The sequence below is a fragment of the Filicampus tigris genome, chromosome 12 (genome assembly GCF_054856515.1).
Source record: "Filicampus tigris isolate MCC_2025a chromosome 12, RoL_Ftig_1.0, whole genome shotgun sequence".
In the NCBI taxonomy this organism is placed as follows: domain Eukaryota; kingdom Metazoa; phylum Chordata; class Actinopteri; order Syngnathiformes; family Syngnathidae; genus Filicampus; species Filicampus tigris.
The window spans coordinates 9,983,339-10,000,368 of NC_141228.1; the positions used below are offsets into that span (position 1 = coordinate 9,983,339).

At 45.0% G+C, this 17,030-nt stretch overlaps 1 protein-coding gene across 1 annotated transcript; it reads right to left on the bottom strand.

The window, feature by feature from the left end:
* Positions 1-8,696: 8,696 nt before the first annotated feature.
* hes1 (hes family bHLH transcription factor 1) lies at positions 8,697-10,290 on the bottom strand. Its single transcript, XM_086047268.1, has 4 exons — positions 10,006-10,290; positions 9,809-9,904; positions 9,611-9,698; positions 8,697-9,524 (listed from the first exon to the last, which is right to left on the bottom strand). The coding sequence occupies exons 1-4, from the start codon at positions 10,111-10,113 to the stop codon at positions 8,992-8,994; spliced, it is 825 nt and encodes a 274-aa protein (XP_085903394.1). The 5' UTR covers positions 10,114-10,290; the 3' UTR covers positions 8,697-8,991.
* Positions 10,291-17,030: the final 6,740 nt, after the last annotated feature.

Genomic DNA, 17,030 nt, shown 5'->3' on the forward strand with positions numbered 1-17,030 from the left:
TTTGACTATTTAGACATCTTTCAAAAATGGAGTTCTCATTGAGAAAAATGATGGGAGTGGGACGCAAACAACAGCTAGCAGTTAACTAAATATAATGAGTAACGTTGCTAAACAATAGTCAAAGGAAAAAACAAAACACATGCTAGGTTTATGTTTGTTGCTGGCTGACATGACGTCTATAGTGACTTGTGTTATGTGAGTTGTATTACATTTGCTTTCTTTATCTGAGTTTTTATTTATTTATTTATTCAATGAACAATTTCAACAAATTCAAAGTAAAATCTGTCTTGGATTATTAAAAAGAATATACTGTATATAGAAAAGTTACAATATAACATATTGCTAAAAAAAAGTCTGGTAAAATTACAAGTACTGATTCAACCTCTGTACTCAAGTAAACATAAACAAGGACACTCTAAAATGTACTTAAATGTGCCGAGCCATTAAAACCCAATTTTCCAACCACTTATTTATGCATAACGTAGATCAAAATGAGTCTGTGACATGGCTTACGTTTGACATCTGTGTGGTTTGTGTTTTTTTTTTTTGCAATCGGTGATATAAAAAACAAAGGCTTACAAAAATGAGAGCAGATTTTGTCATTGCTGCGACAGAGATTCGCTACTTATTATTGAAGCACCTGCCCACATTACTACGATCTCAATCAATTAAGATCTCAACCGTGGTTGACTTTACCTGGCTCTAAATGTGACTTTTTTTTTTTTTTACATTATTTCAACATTTGTAGAGGATGAAAAAAGTAACGAGCTTATTTTGACCACGGAAGGAGTAGAAAGTACATAAATCTATTTTCAGTTGTAGGCAGCAAATGTCAATTAAAAAAAAGTCATCAAAAACATAAATACTCAAGTAAAGTACAAATACTTGAAAAATCAACCATATTATGAAGTACCAGTATTTCTTGCGCCGCTGCACAAAATAATTGATTGTGTGCTGTTCATGGCCTGAAAATCTGTTCTTAATTTGAATCAATAAACCCATCAGGTTTATGAAGAAACTTCCCTCAGCATCCTGTGGGTGCATGTGTGCATGCGAGTGTTTGGTCCACGTTACACCTTAAACACCACTAGGGTGATTTTACAAGTCAGTATCTGATTTACTGACATCGCTGGCTACCCTCCAGCTCATTTCCAAAAGAAGAATACCGAACATCAGACCTTCTGATGTATTCAAGAGTCCCAAAAAAATCTGCTTTCCCCATTCCTTCATCTCAAAGGGGCCCCTGGAGTAAAATAAAAGCGGCCACGCGAGAGCAGGCTTCATAGATCATACAGCCAAACGCGGTAAGTTGAGTGTGTTGCTGCCCTAGGCCATGGTAATTGATCTCAGCCCTGCGTGTATGTGCAAACAAACACCAAACACACTTAAAACATTACTGTCAAGCCAGCCAGGAGAGCACGTGACCTCGGCGGACCTAACAAACTCGTGCATGGGTCCACATGCAGCACACTCACGCACGGGAGATACAACAGAACCTCAAAATTCAAAAGTTCTATATGTTAGATGGTGGAGATGATGCAACCTGTAAAAAAAAAAAAAAAAAAAAAGCGATCAGCACAAATTTTTTCCATTTTGTGGAGTTGGTCATGGTTTTCACTCATAGGAGTAAAATAGCAATTTTGTGAAGATTGAACCAGTATTTTCTGAGCTATAAGGCGGCCACGCCCCTTTTTGCTCAAACTATCCAAATTCAGCAGGTCTTAGATTCCAAACCCCTGCTCCGATTGACCTAAAACTTGAGATTTAGCGTTGTGCCATCATGATCAACAAGTACATCAAGTTTCATTAAAATACAAATCTGCTTGGTTAAACGATCCGCAGCTGCGACGTAACAACTTTATACTTAAGTCACAACGCAAGAATCACTAGCTACGCAAATGCAGTGGTGATGTCCGCGAAAAAAAACCCCAGTGGAACATACATCTTGAATAGCCAAATGACAAACAGTTAGAATGGCAGTAACTGAACGTGCTTTCTTGTGCCGCATTACTCTGTATCCTACGCCCCGAGCAAACTAGTTCATTGCGCGTCAAACTGAGGACCTTATTAGATTTACTATTCATTGTCCTTGTAATGAGTTGCTTTTTACCTCAGTTTGATTTATTAATTATACATTTTCCATAAATGTGAGTGTTTGGCTATATTGGTGCACTGTTGTTTTCTTTGGGATGTGACTGTCAGCCTGAAAATGTTTCCTCATGTGGCCAGATTGTTATTTTTTTTTATCCTGAAGTGAGGTAAATGTCCATCCATCCATTTTCTGGACCACTTGTCCGCATTCGGGTGACGGGGGAGCTGGAGCCTATCCTAGTTGACTTTGGGTATGAGGCTGGGTACTTTCCAGTCAATCACAGGTGGATCTGTTTTATATATTTTATACAGTTGTAATGCAATAGTTTGAATACCTTTGACTAGTGGCATAATGACTGTATGAAAAGGTGCAGCTCTAATATATTAACCCCACTATTGCATCCAAATATGGCAAGCTTTAAAACTTTAATGTTATAAGGTCTCCACATATGCTCAATTTTGATCGTTTTCTTTGATTTGATGCCAAATTGGGGAAAAGAAACCTTAAAAAAGATGAAAGAGAGCGTGTTTCACAAGCGAACGCTTTGTACAATATAACCAGCCCGAGAGTTTGGATGTTGGTATGGTGAGAACTTATTTGCTTGGTTTGTTTGTTTATTGTGAAGGTTTAGGAAGGGAGGTATAAAGGGATCCCACCCACTCAATTGGCCCCGAGTTTTAGAGTAACTGGAGGACAGGTCACACAAAGGCGCAGTGTGATGGGGTCATCACTGTCACCGCTCAAAGTTGGGGGTTGTGCCAACTTGGTAAATGACAGCTTGGTATGGTTGCCACATCCTGATCTGCTGAAGTTACCATGCCCGCATTAACATGTCTACGTACCGCTAACCTGGGGGACGGGGGGTGGGGGGGGATACGCTATACAGACTACTTGCAAAGGCTGCTGACTATAAAGACACAATCCGTGGACGTCACAGACCACCTCCGCCTAAGTGCGTGTGCGTAAAGGGGCTGTGCTGGTGAGAAAAACAGTGGATTTACATAGCAGTGTGCGACTTCAAACGAGGTGGCTGACATTTGAATGGGCTGCTGGTGGTGGGAGCCTCTGCTGGGCTTTTTGTCGCCTTGCAGGGTGAGCCAAAGAAAATGGGCAAGCCGACTTGTGGGATTGGAGTATAGACAGCTTGCCCTGTTTACTGGCTCGACAGGTTACCATAGGAGCGTCACACAAACAGTGCGCTTGTGTGTGCGTGCGTGCATGAGAGCGTGTGAGACAAAGGAAACGTGTGTGTGTGTGGAGGGGTGTGTGTGTGCGTGTGTGTGTCTGTGTGAGACTGGGAATACTGGGAAAAAGACGCATATGGGCAATGAGTCATTCGAACCGCTGCTAAGAGAAGACGGAAAGAGTATTGTTAGCATCATGAACTTTTTTTGTGTGGATGCAAAGGCATTATACATGTAAGGGAAAACCTCTTAATCAGTAAATCATGATCAATCCACTGGGCTGTATAATTTTGGACGCATTTGTGGGAACAGTTGGGAAAAGGCCTTTTTTGTTCCAGTAATGGCTGCGCCTTAGTGGATATAGCACGGCTCATAAAGGCATAACTGGATGACGTAGCTGCGGGACAACTTGGGAATCCTATATCCAAATACTTCACAAACCTTTGGGATTAACCAATTAATTAAATTAGGTGAGTGACCAGACAAAGAATGGCTCACACACCCATTATGATGAGTAATCTGGGGTACCAAGGACCGCCCCCTAGAGCCAGGCCTTGAGGTAGGGCTCAAAGGAGAATGTCTGGTGGCTGGACTCAGGCCCAAAGGGCAACGTGGGTCATCCTTCTCATGGGCTCACCAACTGTGAGATAGGCCATAGTGGTCGGGTGAAATGTGATCCGGGTGGCAGCAGAAGACAGGCACCTTGGCGGCCTGATCCCCGGCGACAAAAGCTGGCTCTAGTGAAACGTCACCTTTCCGGCAGGGAAGGGGTCTGAGCTGGAGTGCGAGGTCGAGAGGTTTCGACTAGACGTAGTCGGGATAGCCTCTACCCATACTCTAACAGGTGTAGGCATAAAAATAACACATTTTGTGTCAAAAGTGGACCAATCCACTACTTGGGTCAATTTGACCCAACTTTATGGGTTGTTTATGCAGACAAAAAAGCAAAGAATGGGTAGTTTTGTACAAAACAACCCCTAAAATTGGTTTTGTACAAAACAATGCAAGAAAGTGGGTCAAGTTGACCCAATTAGTGGATCGTTCCATTCTTTACCCAAAATAGCGTTATTTTTAACCCAACTGTTTTTAGAGTGTAATTGTCCCCGACTCGAAGCCTGTTGGGGTTCACTCTTGTGGATGAGAGGCTTGCCTCCCTCTGCCTTTAAGTGGGGAGAAGGGCCTTGACTGTTGTTTGTGCTTATGCACCAAACGATGGATGGATGGATGGATGGATGGATGGATGGATAGATAGATGGATGGATCCATTGATCGACAGGGAATGTGTAATAAAATCAAAAATATCTATTGATAAAGAGAGATCCGACATGAGTACAACTTTTTTTCCATTGAAAAAATTAACAAAACACAATTTAAATTTCAAATAGTTGTAATTATCTTTACTACATAGACAAATGTGTCGAGGTGAATCGAATGAACTAACTTAAATAAACAAGCCCATCACACTCTTATTTAAGTATGGAAGTAATAAAGACATTCTAAAGAGAACTTCTTTAAAATACATATTCAGCTATGATGCCATATTGTCTTTGACCAGTAGGATACAATATTTGTGGTAAGTAGTTCAGTGAGCAATCGACAAAGTAAATTCTTTTCTCGTTTGACTAGTGGCCCCAATTTTAAAATTCTTTACTGGACTCGGTAACTGTAATAATATCTAAAAAATGTGATTCACTCATTATATTACAAAGTACTTCATTAATGCATGAATCTACTGTATATTACTGTAATGTGCATTACCCCCAACACTAGTCCACTATGCTGCTGCCATGGGTTATTATTAAAACTAATTGTTTTCAGAACCACCACCCTAAATGTGGTCGCAAGGCCGCAAAATAAAATGTCACTGACTGTGTAATTACTTTACTTTCACGTGTCAAGCTAAAGCTGAGGTAAGCTGATTCAAACACACACACACACGCACAAAAAGACCCTCAAGTAGTCCCGTGCAGCTGCAGCTAAACATCATAGCACATCCAAGCATAACAGTGTCAACATCGCGAGGAATAAATGTTAGTGTAGCACACGGGGAGGTGAAGGGGAAAACCCTTTGCTCCTGAGAAGGAACACCTGCGCCAGGGACTGAGTGTTTGCCTTTGGGAGAGCGGGAGGAAGGCTTGTGAGTGACCGTGTAAGTGTGCATGCGGGGGTCACGCATGAGGCTAACGTAAACCCGACTCACACACTCCTAACTTTCCGCGGCATTTCAGACACGGGGCGGGATTCAAACACGATGATCCACCTCCACCCACGCAGCTCCGTCTCCCCGCTCCCACCCACTTTTCCGTGGCGGCTGGCTGTCCGACGAGCCGCGCTGCCGGCCTCGGTGGCGCTCGCCCTGTCTTGGAGTGTATTGTGGGCGCGAGGCCCGGCGCGGAAGCAGCCAGTCAGTCAGGCGGTGCGGTGGACGGCAGAGGGGTTGATGCGTGTGTCAGAGAGGCGCTCTCCCACATTCCCCTGGCGGCTGGCAGCAGGCCGGGCCTTGCGGAGGGGGGAGGGGGTTCGCCTCTTTCTCACGACCTCTCAGGTTCCTGCGCTCATCTGGGAGCTATTCATTTCCTGCCAGAAAACAGCCTTCCTCTGCAACTGCAGGAGGAGGCAGAAAGTGGGGGAGGGAGGGAGGGGTTGTCTTCGAAATGAGTCCAGGGCTTGGTACAGCAAGCCCAGGGCTTAAATCATAAAGCTCTCGCTTGTCTGGGCCGCAATCAAAGACAGCCCCAGTGACGGGCCAATAGAGAGAGGGAGCGAGAGAGGCAGCCTAACCATAAGTTAGCGAGAGAGAGAGGACCATATGGTAGCACTTAGCAGCCAAAGAGGAAGCAGAGGAGTCCGTCCCCGCCCCCCCCCCCCCCCCCAGCTCGCTTTGCTCCCTGCACGCACGCGGAGTGTGGGAAAACTTAATGGACACGCATGGCGGCTAACCCCCCGGTCGTGTTGTGACATGTGTGCGGTCAGTGCGGCAGCTCGGCCACTGCGCCGGGTAATTGGAGAGGCTCGTAAAGCTGTTCTGCGGACGGCAAGGAATCATGAAGATGTTGAGGGAGGCGGGTGGGAGGGCGTTCAGCAGCTGGGTGTTGTCCGGGTCACACCACGTGCCTCCCAGACGTCTTGTGTCCAGCTGTGGCCCCGGGGCTCGTGGGGCAGGAAGCCCGACGCTGCGTTCGAGCGCAGCTGGGCCGCTGTGGGAACGGGGTTGAATGTGTGTGCGCGCGAGTCACTGCTTGCGCGGAGACGCTCGCGCTCACAGGAGGCCCATTGCTATCCTGTGTGGTAGGCCTTTCCTTGAACCCCCCTCCTCCTGGGGAGTCAACTCCCCACTGCCTTCCTCGCTGTGCCCTTTGGCCAGGCACGTCCTCAAACGCAGCACAAGACACCGGCGCATACACATGGCTACAATCAAACAGCGATGCATGGCCCCCCGCATAAAGGTGTGATGGAAATTCAAAATGATGGCACTTATCCGCACTTTGTGCCTCTTAGCGCGTTGATAATTGCAAACACCTGCACACACACACGCGCACACACACAAACGGGCTTCAAAGAAGACGGGCCACACCGGGATAGCTGGAGGGGGCACACACACCTGGGCAAAGCAGAGAGCTACCACATGGCTGGATGTTAAACATGAAACCTCCCTGGCATCACACGGCAGCCACAGCTCTGATTAAATAGGCGGCGCACTATGTCAGGATGCTGTTAGCCACATGAAGGCTGAAGAATGCCTCTCTAATAGGATATCCAGAGTAATATAATGCTTCTGTCTGCCTTCGCATTTGTGTGGATTACAGTGGAACGTCCCCAAAGTGGTACAATTTGGCATTCAGCACCAAGGTCAGCATTTCTACAGCTAGTCACCGCTTTTTTTTTTTTGTCACCTCAATGCCACACACACTCACACACACTGCAGACAAAAGTACAGGGACACTTCCACGCCACTCATCCAAGTATGCCTTTGTGGACTTCGCTTTGAGTACTTATTGGAACAGAAAATAAGGGACCTTCGCTAAACTTTTCCCAAAAAGATTGAAAATAATGAGTCTCGTCCAACTCGTGACAGACAAGTAGATTAAAAGTACTTTTCTCCATACAGTCTATCCAGTGGAGACAGATTTGAAGTCTTGGCTTACGATGAGCTTTTTCTCTTTTACTGTGAAAAATTTCCACATATATTCATAGCCTCAATTATACTATTAGCTAATATATCTCCATCAACATGAAATGAAAATAATGATGTCATTCGACCAAGACAGCAAAATGTTTTCATATCAACGCAAGGGCCGAAATGTCAGCATTAATATTAAGCATGCCTAACAAATGAAAATGACTTTATTAAGATTGCAGATGAGCTGAAGCAAGTTGAGTCTGGGTGAATATAGGCGGGACACACCGTGGACTGGTCACCAGCCAAACAAGCACATTTAGACAAACAGCCATTCACACTCGCATGCACACCTATGGACAGCGTCTTCAGTTGTGTGCGTGTTTTTGGACTGTGTGCGGAAGTCAGAGCACATGGAGAAACTTGAAAACTCCACACAGAAAGGCAAGTGCCAAGATCCGACCCTGAGCCTCAGAACTGTGCAGAAGACATGCTAACCACTAGACTGTGCAACCCATTTACCCCTTTTATTGTGGAAACATTTCCAAAAATATCCCCTAGCCTCAATTACATAGTTGACTAATAAATCAACATAAAATGAAAATAATAACGTCATCTGGCCATGACAGTTAAATGTTGTCATATCAAGACACTTGCCAAGATTTGAGCATTTACATTAAGTGTGCTTTAGCTACTTAAATTCCATCCATCTCTCACATTCACACCTATGGACAATTTGGATTGTTCAATGTGTGAATGTTTTTAGAACGTGGGGCAGGGGGGGCAGAATACCATCTACAATAAAATTATACAAATATGACATTAATGGAAGTATATTGTCCGAATTGAGCACTCCTTAATCGAGAGAACACATCTTCACAGGCAGATACTACGGAGGACATTGATCTACCACACAAGAACCAGGATGCAATGCGCCTTTACGCTGCTAGATGTCGTACGTGACCACTGGAAAAACACCTCACATTTCAAAGTAGCCCAGTCAAAAGTCAGACTATTGTGCTCTCTGATCTTTTAAGATTTCAAACACTTTTACTTGGATGATTCACTACTTTTGCTGCAATATACAAATACCGTATTTGTGTCAGCATCCGTTTGTTTCGAAAGTAAAATGCCAACTCGTGAAGATTTTCACATCATCGATGAATTAAACATGTACATTTCGTAGTGCATGTTTAGCTTTTCGCAAGCACTTGACCAAAACAAGCGTGTCCGTCTCTAATGAATAATAATACTGTTGTTAAAGTTGTAAAAAAAAAATCAAGCTCAAAAACAAACAAGGGTGTTCATGAAGTAACAAATTTATTTGTCTTCCAAAACGAAGAACGGCATAAGCGCATGAAACATCTTTGGCTTCAAAAAAGTAGGAAAAACAACTGTATATATATCTTTTTCAAAATGCAGTGAACGGACTTCCACAATACAAATCTCATTTCAATATGAACTTTACTGGCTTTGTTAGCTGTACAAATATAGTGCATACTCTTTTTCCATTTGATAATAAAAAAAATCTAACATGGAGCAAAAAAGAGAAGAACTAGAAAGTGTCATTTGAGAGTCTTTACGCCCCTTGGTTGTGTTCACCAGGGCCGCCACACCGAGTCTGTGTTTCCCGACGGGGCTCCGGGGGAGACGGCAGCCGGCACTGGCACCGGCGTCCCGGGGCTGTTGGCGTACACGGGAATGACGGGACCGCTGGGGGCGAACGCCGCGTTGGGTATGAGGAAGGCAAACTGTCCGTCCGTGGCAGGCACAATCTGGAAGCCGCCGTACACTTTGGTGGCGTCCGAGTTGGGTAAAGTGCCCGGAGAGGGAGCTCCCTTACACGGAACGCCGCTCATGGGCAGCACCTGTGGGGAGGACCCGGGGATCTGCACCATGGGCTGGCCGAACGACGGGTGCGTTGGCCCTGCCGCGGGGGGGATCTGGTGCTGGCTGGGGTAGTTCATGGCGTTGATCTGCGTCATGCAGCTGGCGAGGTGGCCGAGGAGCCGCGTTCGGACCTCCGTGTTGACACCCTCGCAGGTGGACAGAAAGCGAGTCACCTCGTTCATGCACTCGCTGAAACCGGCGCGATACTTGCCCAACACGGTGGGGTCGGTGTTGAGAGCAGCTGCACAAAAAGATGAGGGCAATTACTTTGTGCTCCGACACCTTTTTTCTTTTCATGTGAGATTAAAGAGTCGAAGCGAAACTCACCGGTCATTTGAGCTCGCTGGAGGTTCCGGAGATGTTTCACTGTCATCTCTAGGATGTCTGCTTTTTCCAGCTTGGAGTGTCTGGAGCTCTGAGAAAGGCACACGAACACACAGTTAGGATCCAAGCGATCATCTCCACGTTTTGGTCCGATTTTGGGATTTCTTCCCAACTCCACTTCACGAGCGTGAGAGTACTTACATCTTTCTTGAGAGCATCCAAGATGAGCGTTTTAAGCTGGCCCAAACTCTCGTTGATTCGAGCTCTTCTCCGCTTTTCCATAATTGGCTTGGAAGACTTTAGGAAATGACGAGCAATGTGTTAATAAACATCAAAGTGTGCGTAAAAGGCGTACTTAAGAGTCTAAATAAGGAAGTGGATCATGTCAATAAACTCACCTTTCTGTGTTCGGAGGCTGTTTTAGGTTTATCGGGGGTCGAGTTCATGCTTGCCGGGGTGGCAGCAACCGGAGAAGAGGACGATTTTTCCATCATGTCGGCAGGCATCTTCACGGCAAAATCAATTATCCCTCAAAACGCTGCAAAATATGGTCCACCGATGCAAAGAAGTGATCCCAAAAAAAAAAGTCCCGCGTCAGTGCACCAAGTTAGAATCCAAGGGCGACGTGCCGCTGCGAGTGTGTGTCTGCGTGTGTCGGCGCGTCTGCGTGTGGCGTGTATTTATATCTTGCCCCGCACGCGAACGGCTCGTGTGAAACTTCCCAAACTTTCTTTCCCACACTAACTTCCCACCAATCAGGACGAGGCGCACGCGGCCCGGGGGAGGACGGCTCGTGGTCGGCGCCCTCCCATTGGTTGCGTGGCGGCTCGCAGCTGGCGGCCAATGGCGCGCCGCCCGGGCTGAGGGCGCAGCCGGGAAACTGCCTTCCAGTCTTCAATCATCACACGGCGGGCACCCGCACGGGAGCAGGCGCGAGCGGCGAGACACCCTTTCGCTCCCGGAGCGCAAACATAAACAATTACGGCACACGTACACGATATGAAGGCACCCACGCTGCGTCTCACTTGGCCTTGACATGAGAAAACACGCCGGCACGTTCCACTAAACTTAATGTTTACTTAATTTTTAATTGAAGGATTTTAAATAGTTTTCAGGCTACTTTATTTCAAACATTGAAAAGTAGTCATTTGTCCAACTTTGGCAAACGCAACACAACCACAACTTGAAAGGGCAACATATTTATCTAGTTTGATTGTCAAAACATTGAAAAGTTGTCTTCTGTCTAATTCAACTAAACGCAAATGATTACATCTATCTATCCATCTATCCATCCATCTATCCGTCTATCTACCTATCTATCTATCTATCTATCTATCTATCTATCTATCTATCTATCTATCTATCTATCTATCTATCTATCTATCTATCTATCTATCTATCTATCTATCTATCTATCTAACTATCTATCTATCTATCTATCTATCTATCTATCTATCTATCTATCTATCTATCTATCTATCTATCTATCTATCTATCTATCTATCTATCTATCTATCTATCTATCTATCTATCTATCTATCTATCTATCTATCACATCACATGTTACCATAAAATACATTAAATACAATCAAATGCAATCAACAAAATAATTTAAACAGCAGTCAGTGACTGTCTATAGTGGTGTTGTCTGTCAAGTTTTTTTTTGCCCCCCATGAGAACATGACAAAACAGGAGGATGTGCTGCTAAACAAACAAGGACCTCCCAAAATGAAAAGAACGCTTCTTTAAGTGCAGAATTCAACTTGCAAACACGTGAGATAAAGTGAAATCAGCAGGTCTGCACAACAAGTGCGTCTTTATTCCTACTAGTAGACTGGAATCAAATCAAGTTGTGCACTGTGTGTGCGAGCCTGTACAGATGTTTGTCATTTAATCGCGCGTGGAGTCGTGCATTTGGAGCACGTGCCAAGCTGTTTTTACGAGCACGGTGCGTGGAGATTTGGCTGCCGGGCCGTAGACGAGGGGAGGGAGGTGAGGTGAGGTGGGGAGGGGGGAGCCCGAGAGGAGGGGAGAGGTGAGGAGGGGGTGGGGTGCGTGGCTGAGGCAGCAGCGGTGGCGGCGGCGTCGGCTGCGGTGGTTTACATTAGAGGGGAAGGTAAATAGCAGCTGCTGTTTTAAAAGCCTGGGAAAACCACGCCTCCAGAGCGAGCTGGACCCGGGCTTCCTTATCGGAATGCGAGCCAGAGCAAGCAGAGAGATTTGTTGCTCGCAGATGCCGCCTTCCTCCCCGCCTGTGGCCACCACACAGCCACCCGTCAAGACAGCCTTCCTAATAATTCCATTTGCTTATCTTTTATGGCGGCTGGAAGAAGTAGAAGCTTTTCTAATCGCTTCTCTTTCTCAGGGTTACTTCGTGTATATTTTGTCTCCAAACGCGTAGATTCTAATCTCGATTGTAATAAAAAGGATCGAAAAGACGCCAACGTAGAACGGTTTGCCCCACTCCCTTCTCAGCGCACCTCCAGTCGCCGCAGAGACCGCGACACGTGGCGCGCAGGCGGCCGCGGGGAAGGCGCGCCTCTCGCCGGCTTGCCGCCTCCGTCCGCGGGGCGTCGCCGACCGCCGGCCCGCCGCCGCGCCGATTTGATCGCCTGGCGCACGCGGCTGTGGCTCTGGAGGGGAGGGGGAGAGACAAATGACAACTTCGCCCCTCCACTAACATTCACACAGCTAATAGGGTGAATTATCGCTGCTTGTTCTGTCACCGCAAATACTGAAGGAAGGACTAGTCATTTGAAGTAGACATTTGAAGCTAGAGGAGTCTGTGTAATTCTTTAGTGACGTTTGAAAAAGGCATCTACTGGTGGTTGGAGGATCGATCCAATTATAGATAATATCAATACTAAGATGTATTAGAATAACCAAGTATGCATGGTTTAGCTTTAGAAAAGAGGTGAGCCGACATTTGTCGTTACTAGGGATGTAACGATTCACTCAAGCCCCGATTCGATTTTCAGTTCCCGATTTTCGATTCGATTCGATTTGAGAAAAAATGCTACCATGCTTGTCTCTGTGCACTAGTGTGGTTCTACAGCCATCCACAAACGCAATACGCAATGATGTTTGGCGCAAAAGCATCTATTACTTGTTACATCCCTAGTCATTACCTAGCACCTGTGATGTCATTTTCTGTGACAGCAAGTGACAAAATGGCAGCCGCCTGAGATGGCTAAAAATGGGTGGGTTTTGCTGCATATTCCACAAATGCAATATTAATCAGAATGCTGCGGTTAGAATAGCGGAGGCGCATTGGAACATATTATTGTAAAGAAAATTGATGGGTTGACTTCCACTTTAACAAAACTAAATTGCTATCCGCCTTTCTCCTACGCCCTATACAGTTAATACGGTAAAGGAGGCTCAGTGGTATTGCAGAAGGGAACAGGGAACACCACACGTTAGTTGGTACTTGACCCGGTTAGGGATGATTACAGGGACGACCGAAAACCCAATTCCCTCCTTGCTTAGCCCGACCTTTTAAAAAAAGTTCTCATCCTCCATCCCCAAAATGGGCATCCGTCTGTCCACCATTCCGTCCCTGGGACGGAATGACGATCTCTGCTTTATTATGACAAAAATATTGGCATTGCCGATACCGGCCATGCTTTTACTTTGTATCCGATTGATACCAAAATATGCAGTATCACACACCACTACAATGTACATTCCTGTAACATAGACCATAAAACTGAATAGAAGATGTGATTTTAAAAATACTTTTCCCACTCTCACAAAATTAAACATATTAAAACACACTTCTTAAAGTATTCCTTAAAACCTGTTCTCACTCTTTCACTGTCAAGAAATAGGACACTATTGTATAACATCACTTTGAGGGAACAAAAAGACTCTCACTCATGCAATAGGTACTTGCCTCAAGCTGTTTGACATTCCCATTTGAAGTTTACCACAAAACTGACACATATAATAAAATTAAACTGTATAATTAAACAGCCAAATAATCAACCACCAGCATACAATTTAATCTAACAAATGTCTGCTAACACACAATGCAAAACACCCAAGACGGGATAACAGAAATGTGCATAGATTTGATAGTAACTTTAAAAATTCCAATTCCAAGTATTGCGACTTCAACACACACAGAGCAAAGACATATACAAACAGCCGTGAAAATAAGCGGCTCGAATAAGTGATGAATGGATGGGATGCAACAATAATGTAGTCACCGGTGTATACGCATTTGCTTTGCTCGGTGGGAACAACGACTTGAGAGTCATAAGAGTGTCTCTGCCTCAATTGCTCTTAATTACAACGCAAATCATCCAGTAGAGCTCTGTGCTGCCCGCATGCATGTTGTGGTACTACACTTAAAGGGGAAGTCAATCCAAACATATTTTTTTCAAGAATATGTTGTATGCAGGCCCACTAGTTGAAATAGTCGGCGTTCTGATTAATATTGTGTTTGTGGAATATGAGTTAAGCAGCAAAATCCACCTCTTTTTAATTATGTCACCATTTTGTCAGGTGAGCTGTAATAGGTCGTGACCTGAGCCCTGAACAGTTGTGATGTCATTTTCAGTCGACAGAAGTGACAAAATGGCCGCCCCCAGAGATGGCTAAAAACGGGTGGATTAACTCTTATCCCACAAACGCAATATTTATCAGAATGCCTTGTTTCAACCATTGGGCTTGCATAGAACATATTCAGGAAAAAAATATGTTTGGGTTGACTCTCACTCTAAGACTCAAACTGTATTTATAAAAAGGCATTAACAAATACATGAGTGTACATAAAATGAAGCAAAAGATCACTGATGTTATTGGCATCATTGATGAGACTATGCGAACAGTCCCAAAAAAAGCAAGTCTTGATTTGCCCCTTATGGTAATGTATTAACTTTTCTTTCAAATCTATTCTGTGTAAAAAGTAATGCCAAATAAATGCTGTCTTCTGATATGACTCTATTGCCATCAAAAGAGGCTCGAGCAAACACCAGAAACCACACACGTGTCATACAGCGTGTCTATGTATGGCTGCAAGTCCTACGTACAGGTGTCCAAAGCGCCTGTAAACCGAACATATCTTTCATGTACAACAATGCTACCTCTGTCAAACACATCATCAGCAGGTCTCATTGTTGGAGACTGCACACCTGCACAAAGGCTGAGCAAGGCCCCCAAAACAAATGAAGCCATGTGGATCAGACAGAGTGCGTGTTCTGAGACACTCTCTGCCTGAACGACTTTCTCACGCTCATGTTGCAAAAAAGGTCTCCGGCGGTGAACTGCGTCAGCCCACCCCTTTCGGAGGTTTTTCAGGCTGCACCTGGCTGCTGTCTCTCCCCTCAAGTGTTACCTGTTACTACTAGATGGCTTCTCCATCATATGGAAACTGTGGGAACCACACATGCCTGTAAAGGACCTCTGTCAATTGAGAGTAGGTTTTACGCGATCGGCATTTTGGAGCCGATCACAGAGTTAATAAAAACAGAAAACCGATCATCGATGCGATCAGAAGATGGAGTAATATATCTATTTAAACAACTTAGTTTATTTACTGTATATGCTGTGGAATCTCAGATTATTAATTTAATTGGTTCCCATAACAGCGGGGGGAATTCTCATTCAGGTGTGTTTTCTTTTGCTTCTTTTCTCATTCATTACCGTAATTGATTTTGACACGACAAACTGATCCAGTGAAACTTGTCGTCACATTGTCATTTAAAAGACGGCTCTGTTGGCCAATTTGCTGCACACTTGTTTGAACAACTTTCAGCATTTTTTGATCGCATTTAAGGAGGGCTGTATGTCGCCACTGTCCGGTGTAATGGGATATCTGTAACGCGGAAAGCCCGCATACTGCGGCACCAGCAATAACTATTTGGCACATTACATTTTCGCGGCCGTAAAAACAGATATATTCCCACTGTGCAGCATGGTAAAGATGATCATTTACAGCTCTTCAGAAGAATAAAACTGACTAAAAGCTTTAGATGGTGGACTTTGGATGCTGCGACATAGCAGGGTAATCTGGAAATAAAAATCGTTGCGACTAGAAATCCATGTCGGTGCCACAAAGTCTGAACTGCAATATAGCAGGTGATAACTGTAGTTGTGTAACCTATTCTCAATCTCCATGGCAAAGGAGGTGGTCAGAATTGATGGTATGTAAAATGGTGCTCATCAAAATTAGGATTGTTCATCTTTGGCAGAAATCTGCTCTCCTCAGTGCTCTCTGCCACTGATCAAAACTCATCACTCTTCAAGTTACCCTCAAAGCCCTCGCTTTCTTTTTATAATCCCCCTCCAATCTTTTTTTCCCCTCTGTTCCTTATTCCACTCTACTACCGGGATTACAATCTTTATAAGGTCCTCTCCACCACGCACCTCCACACCCTGCCATAACACAATTAGACAGCGGAATTGCGGGATGGAGTACGTGTGAACGTGTGAGATACTGGGCTCACTAAACAATCTGGCTCATCCTCACCCGCGCATTGCTCATTCCTTAATGTGTAAACCATTAGAAGCCAGGTTTTGCTGCCAAAAGATGGCCCCCGTGCCACGACAGTAACACTTCTGCGTGACTTCACCGATTATTACACTTGCATTTAAGCCTCATTAAGGCTGGCAAGGAAGAGCAGGCGGCAAGCGGACAGACGGGCAGCGTAGTAAAGCCAACCGTAGAGTGTGGCGCCGTGCGGCTACCGCGGCCCAACTGAGGGAGGCACTGTGCTGACGCCATCTGCCTTCACGTGGTGGCTAATCCAACACACTTGTGATAAGCACATTCAAAAAGTCACCAGAGGTTCATATCCTTATAAGACGACTAGTCTGACAAGCCACCTCTTAGAAGACGCAAAGGAGTATTTAGCGCATTCTAAATCCCGTTTGCATGGCTTGAACGAACAGAGTTGGTCCGCACATTTGAATAACTCGATTGAAACAGCGACGCACGGACTTCATGACGCAATTATATGTCATCTCCACTTGTTGCTTTTTCAATTAAACACATTATTTTCATGTGACTCACCGCACGCGCACGAACGATGCAGACGGTTTCCTCTTTGTTTTAAAAGTGCGGTGTCGTACTTACTCTGGCTTTCGCCATGTTTTGTTTATCACTAAATGTATATTTCCGATGGGTTGCGTGCCAAACAGCGCACATACAAGCACTTCCTGTACTACAAAGACCAAGATTCCTTGCGGTTGAGCATGCGCAGAGTGTCCCGTGCATTCGGGATATTCCGATCGCCGTATACATGCATGCATATTCGGGTTGGAAAAAGGAGTAATCCAAGCAGATATTCACTATTTTAAAAACACGAATAAGGGGATATTCAGGTTGTTGCGTGCATTTACATGACTTTTAAAAACCCGAATATTGGCAGTAAACGGATTATTGGCCGCATGTAAATGTAGTCACTGAGAGGGTGCA

Excerpts from the sequence above, each read along its gene's own strand:
- hes1 (XM_086047268.1), bottom strand. The coding sequence starts at position 10,113 with ATGCCTGCCGACATGATGGAAAAATCGTCCTCTTCTCCGGTTGCTGCC. Across the intron at positions 9,905-10,005 it reads CAGCCTCCGAACACAGAAAG|TCTTCCAAGCCAATTATGGA; the intron begins GTGAGTTTATTG and ends CATTTCCTAAAG. Across the intron at positions 9,525-9,610 it reads CCAGCGAGCTCAAATGACCG|CTGCTCTCAACACCGACCCC; the intron begins GTGAGTTTCGCT and ends CTTTTTGTGCAG.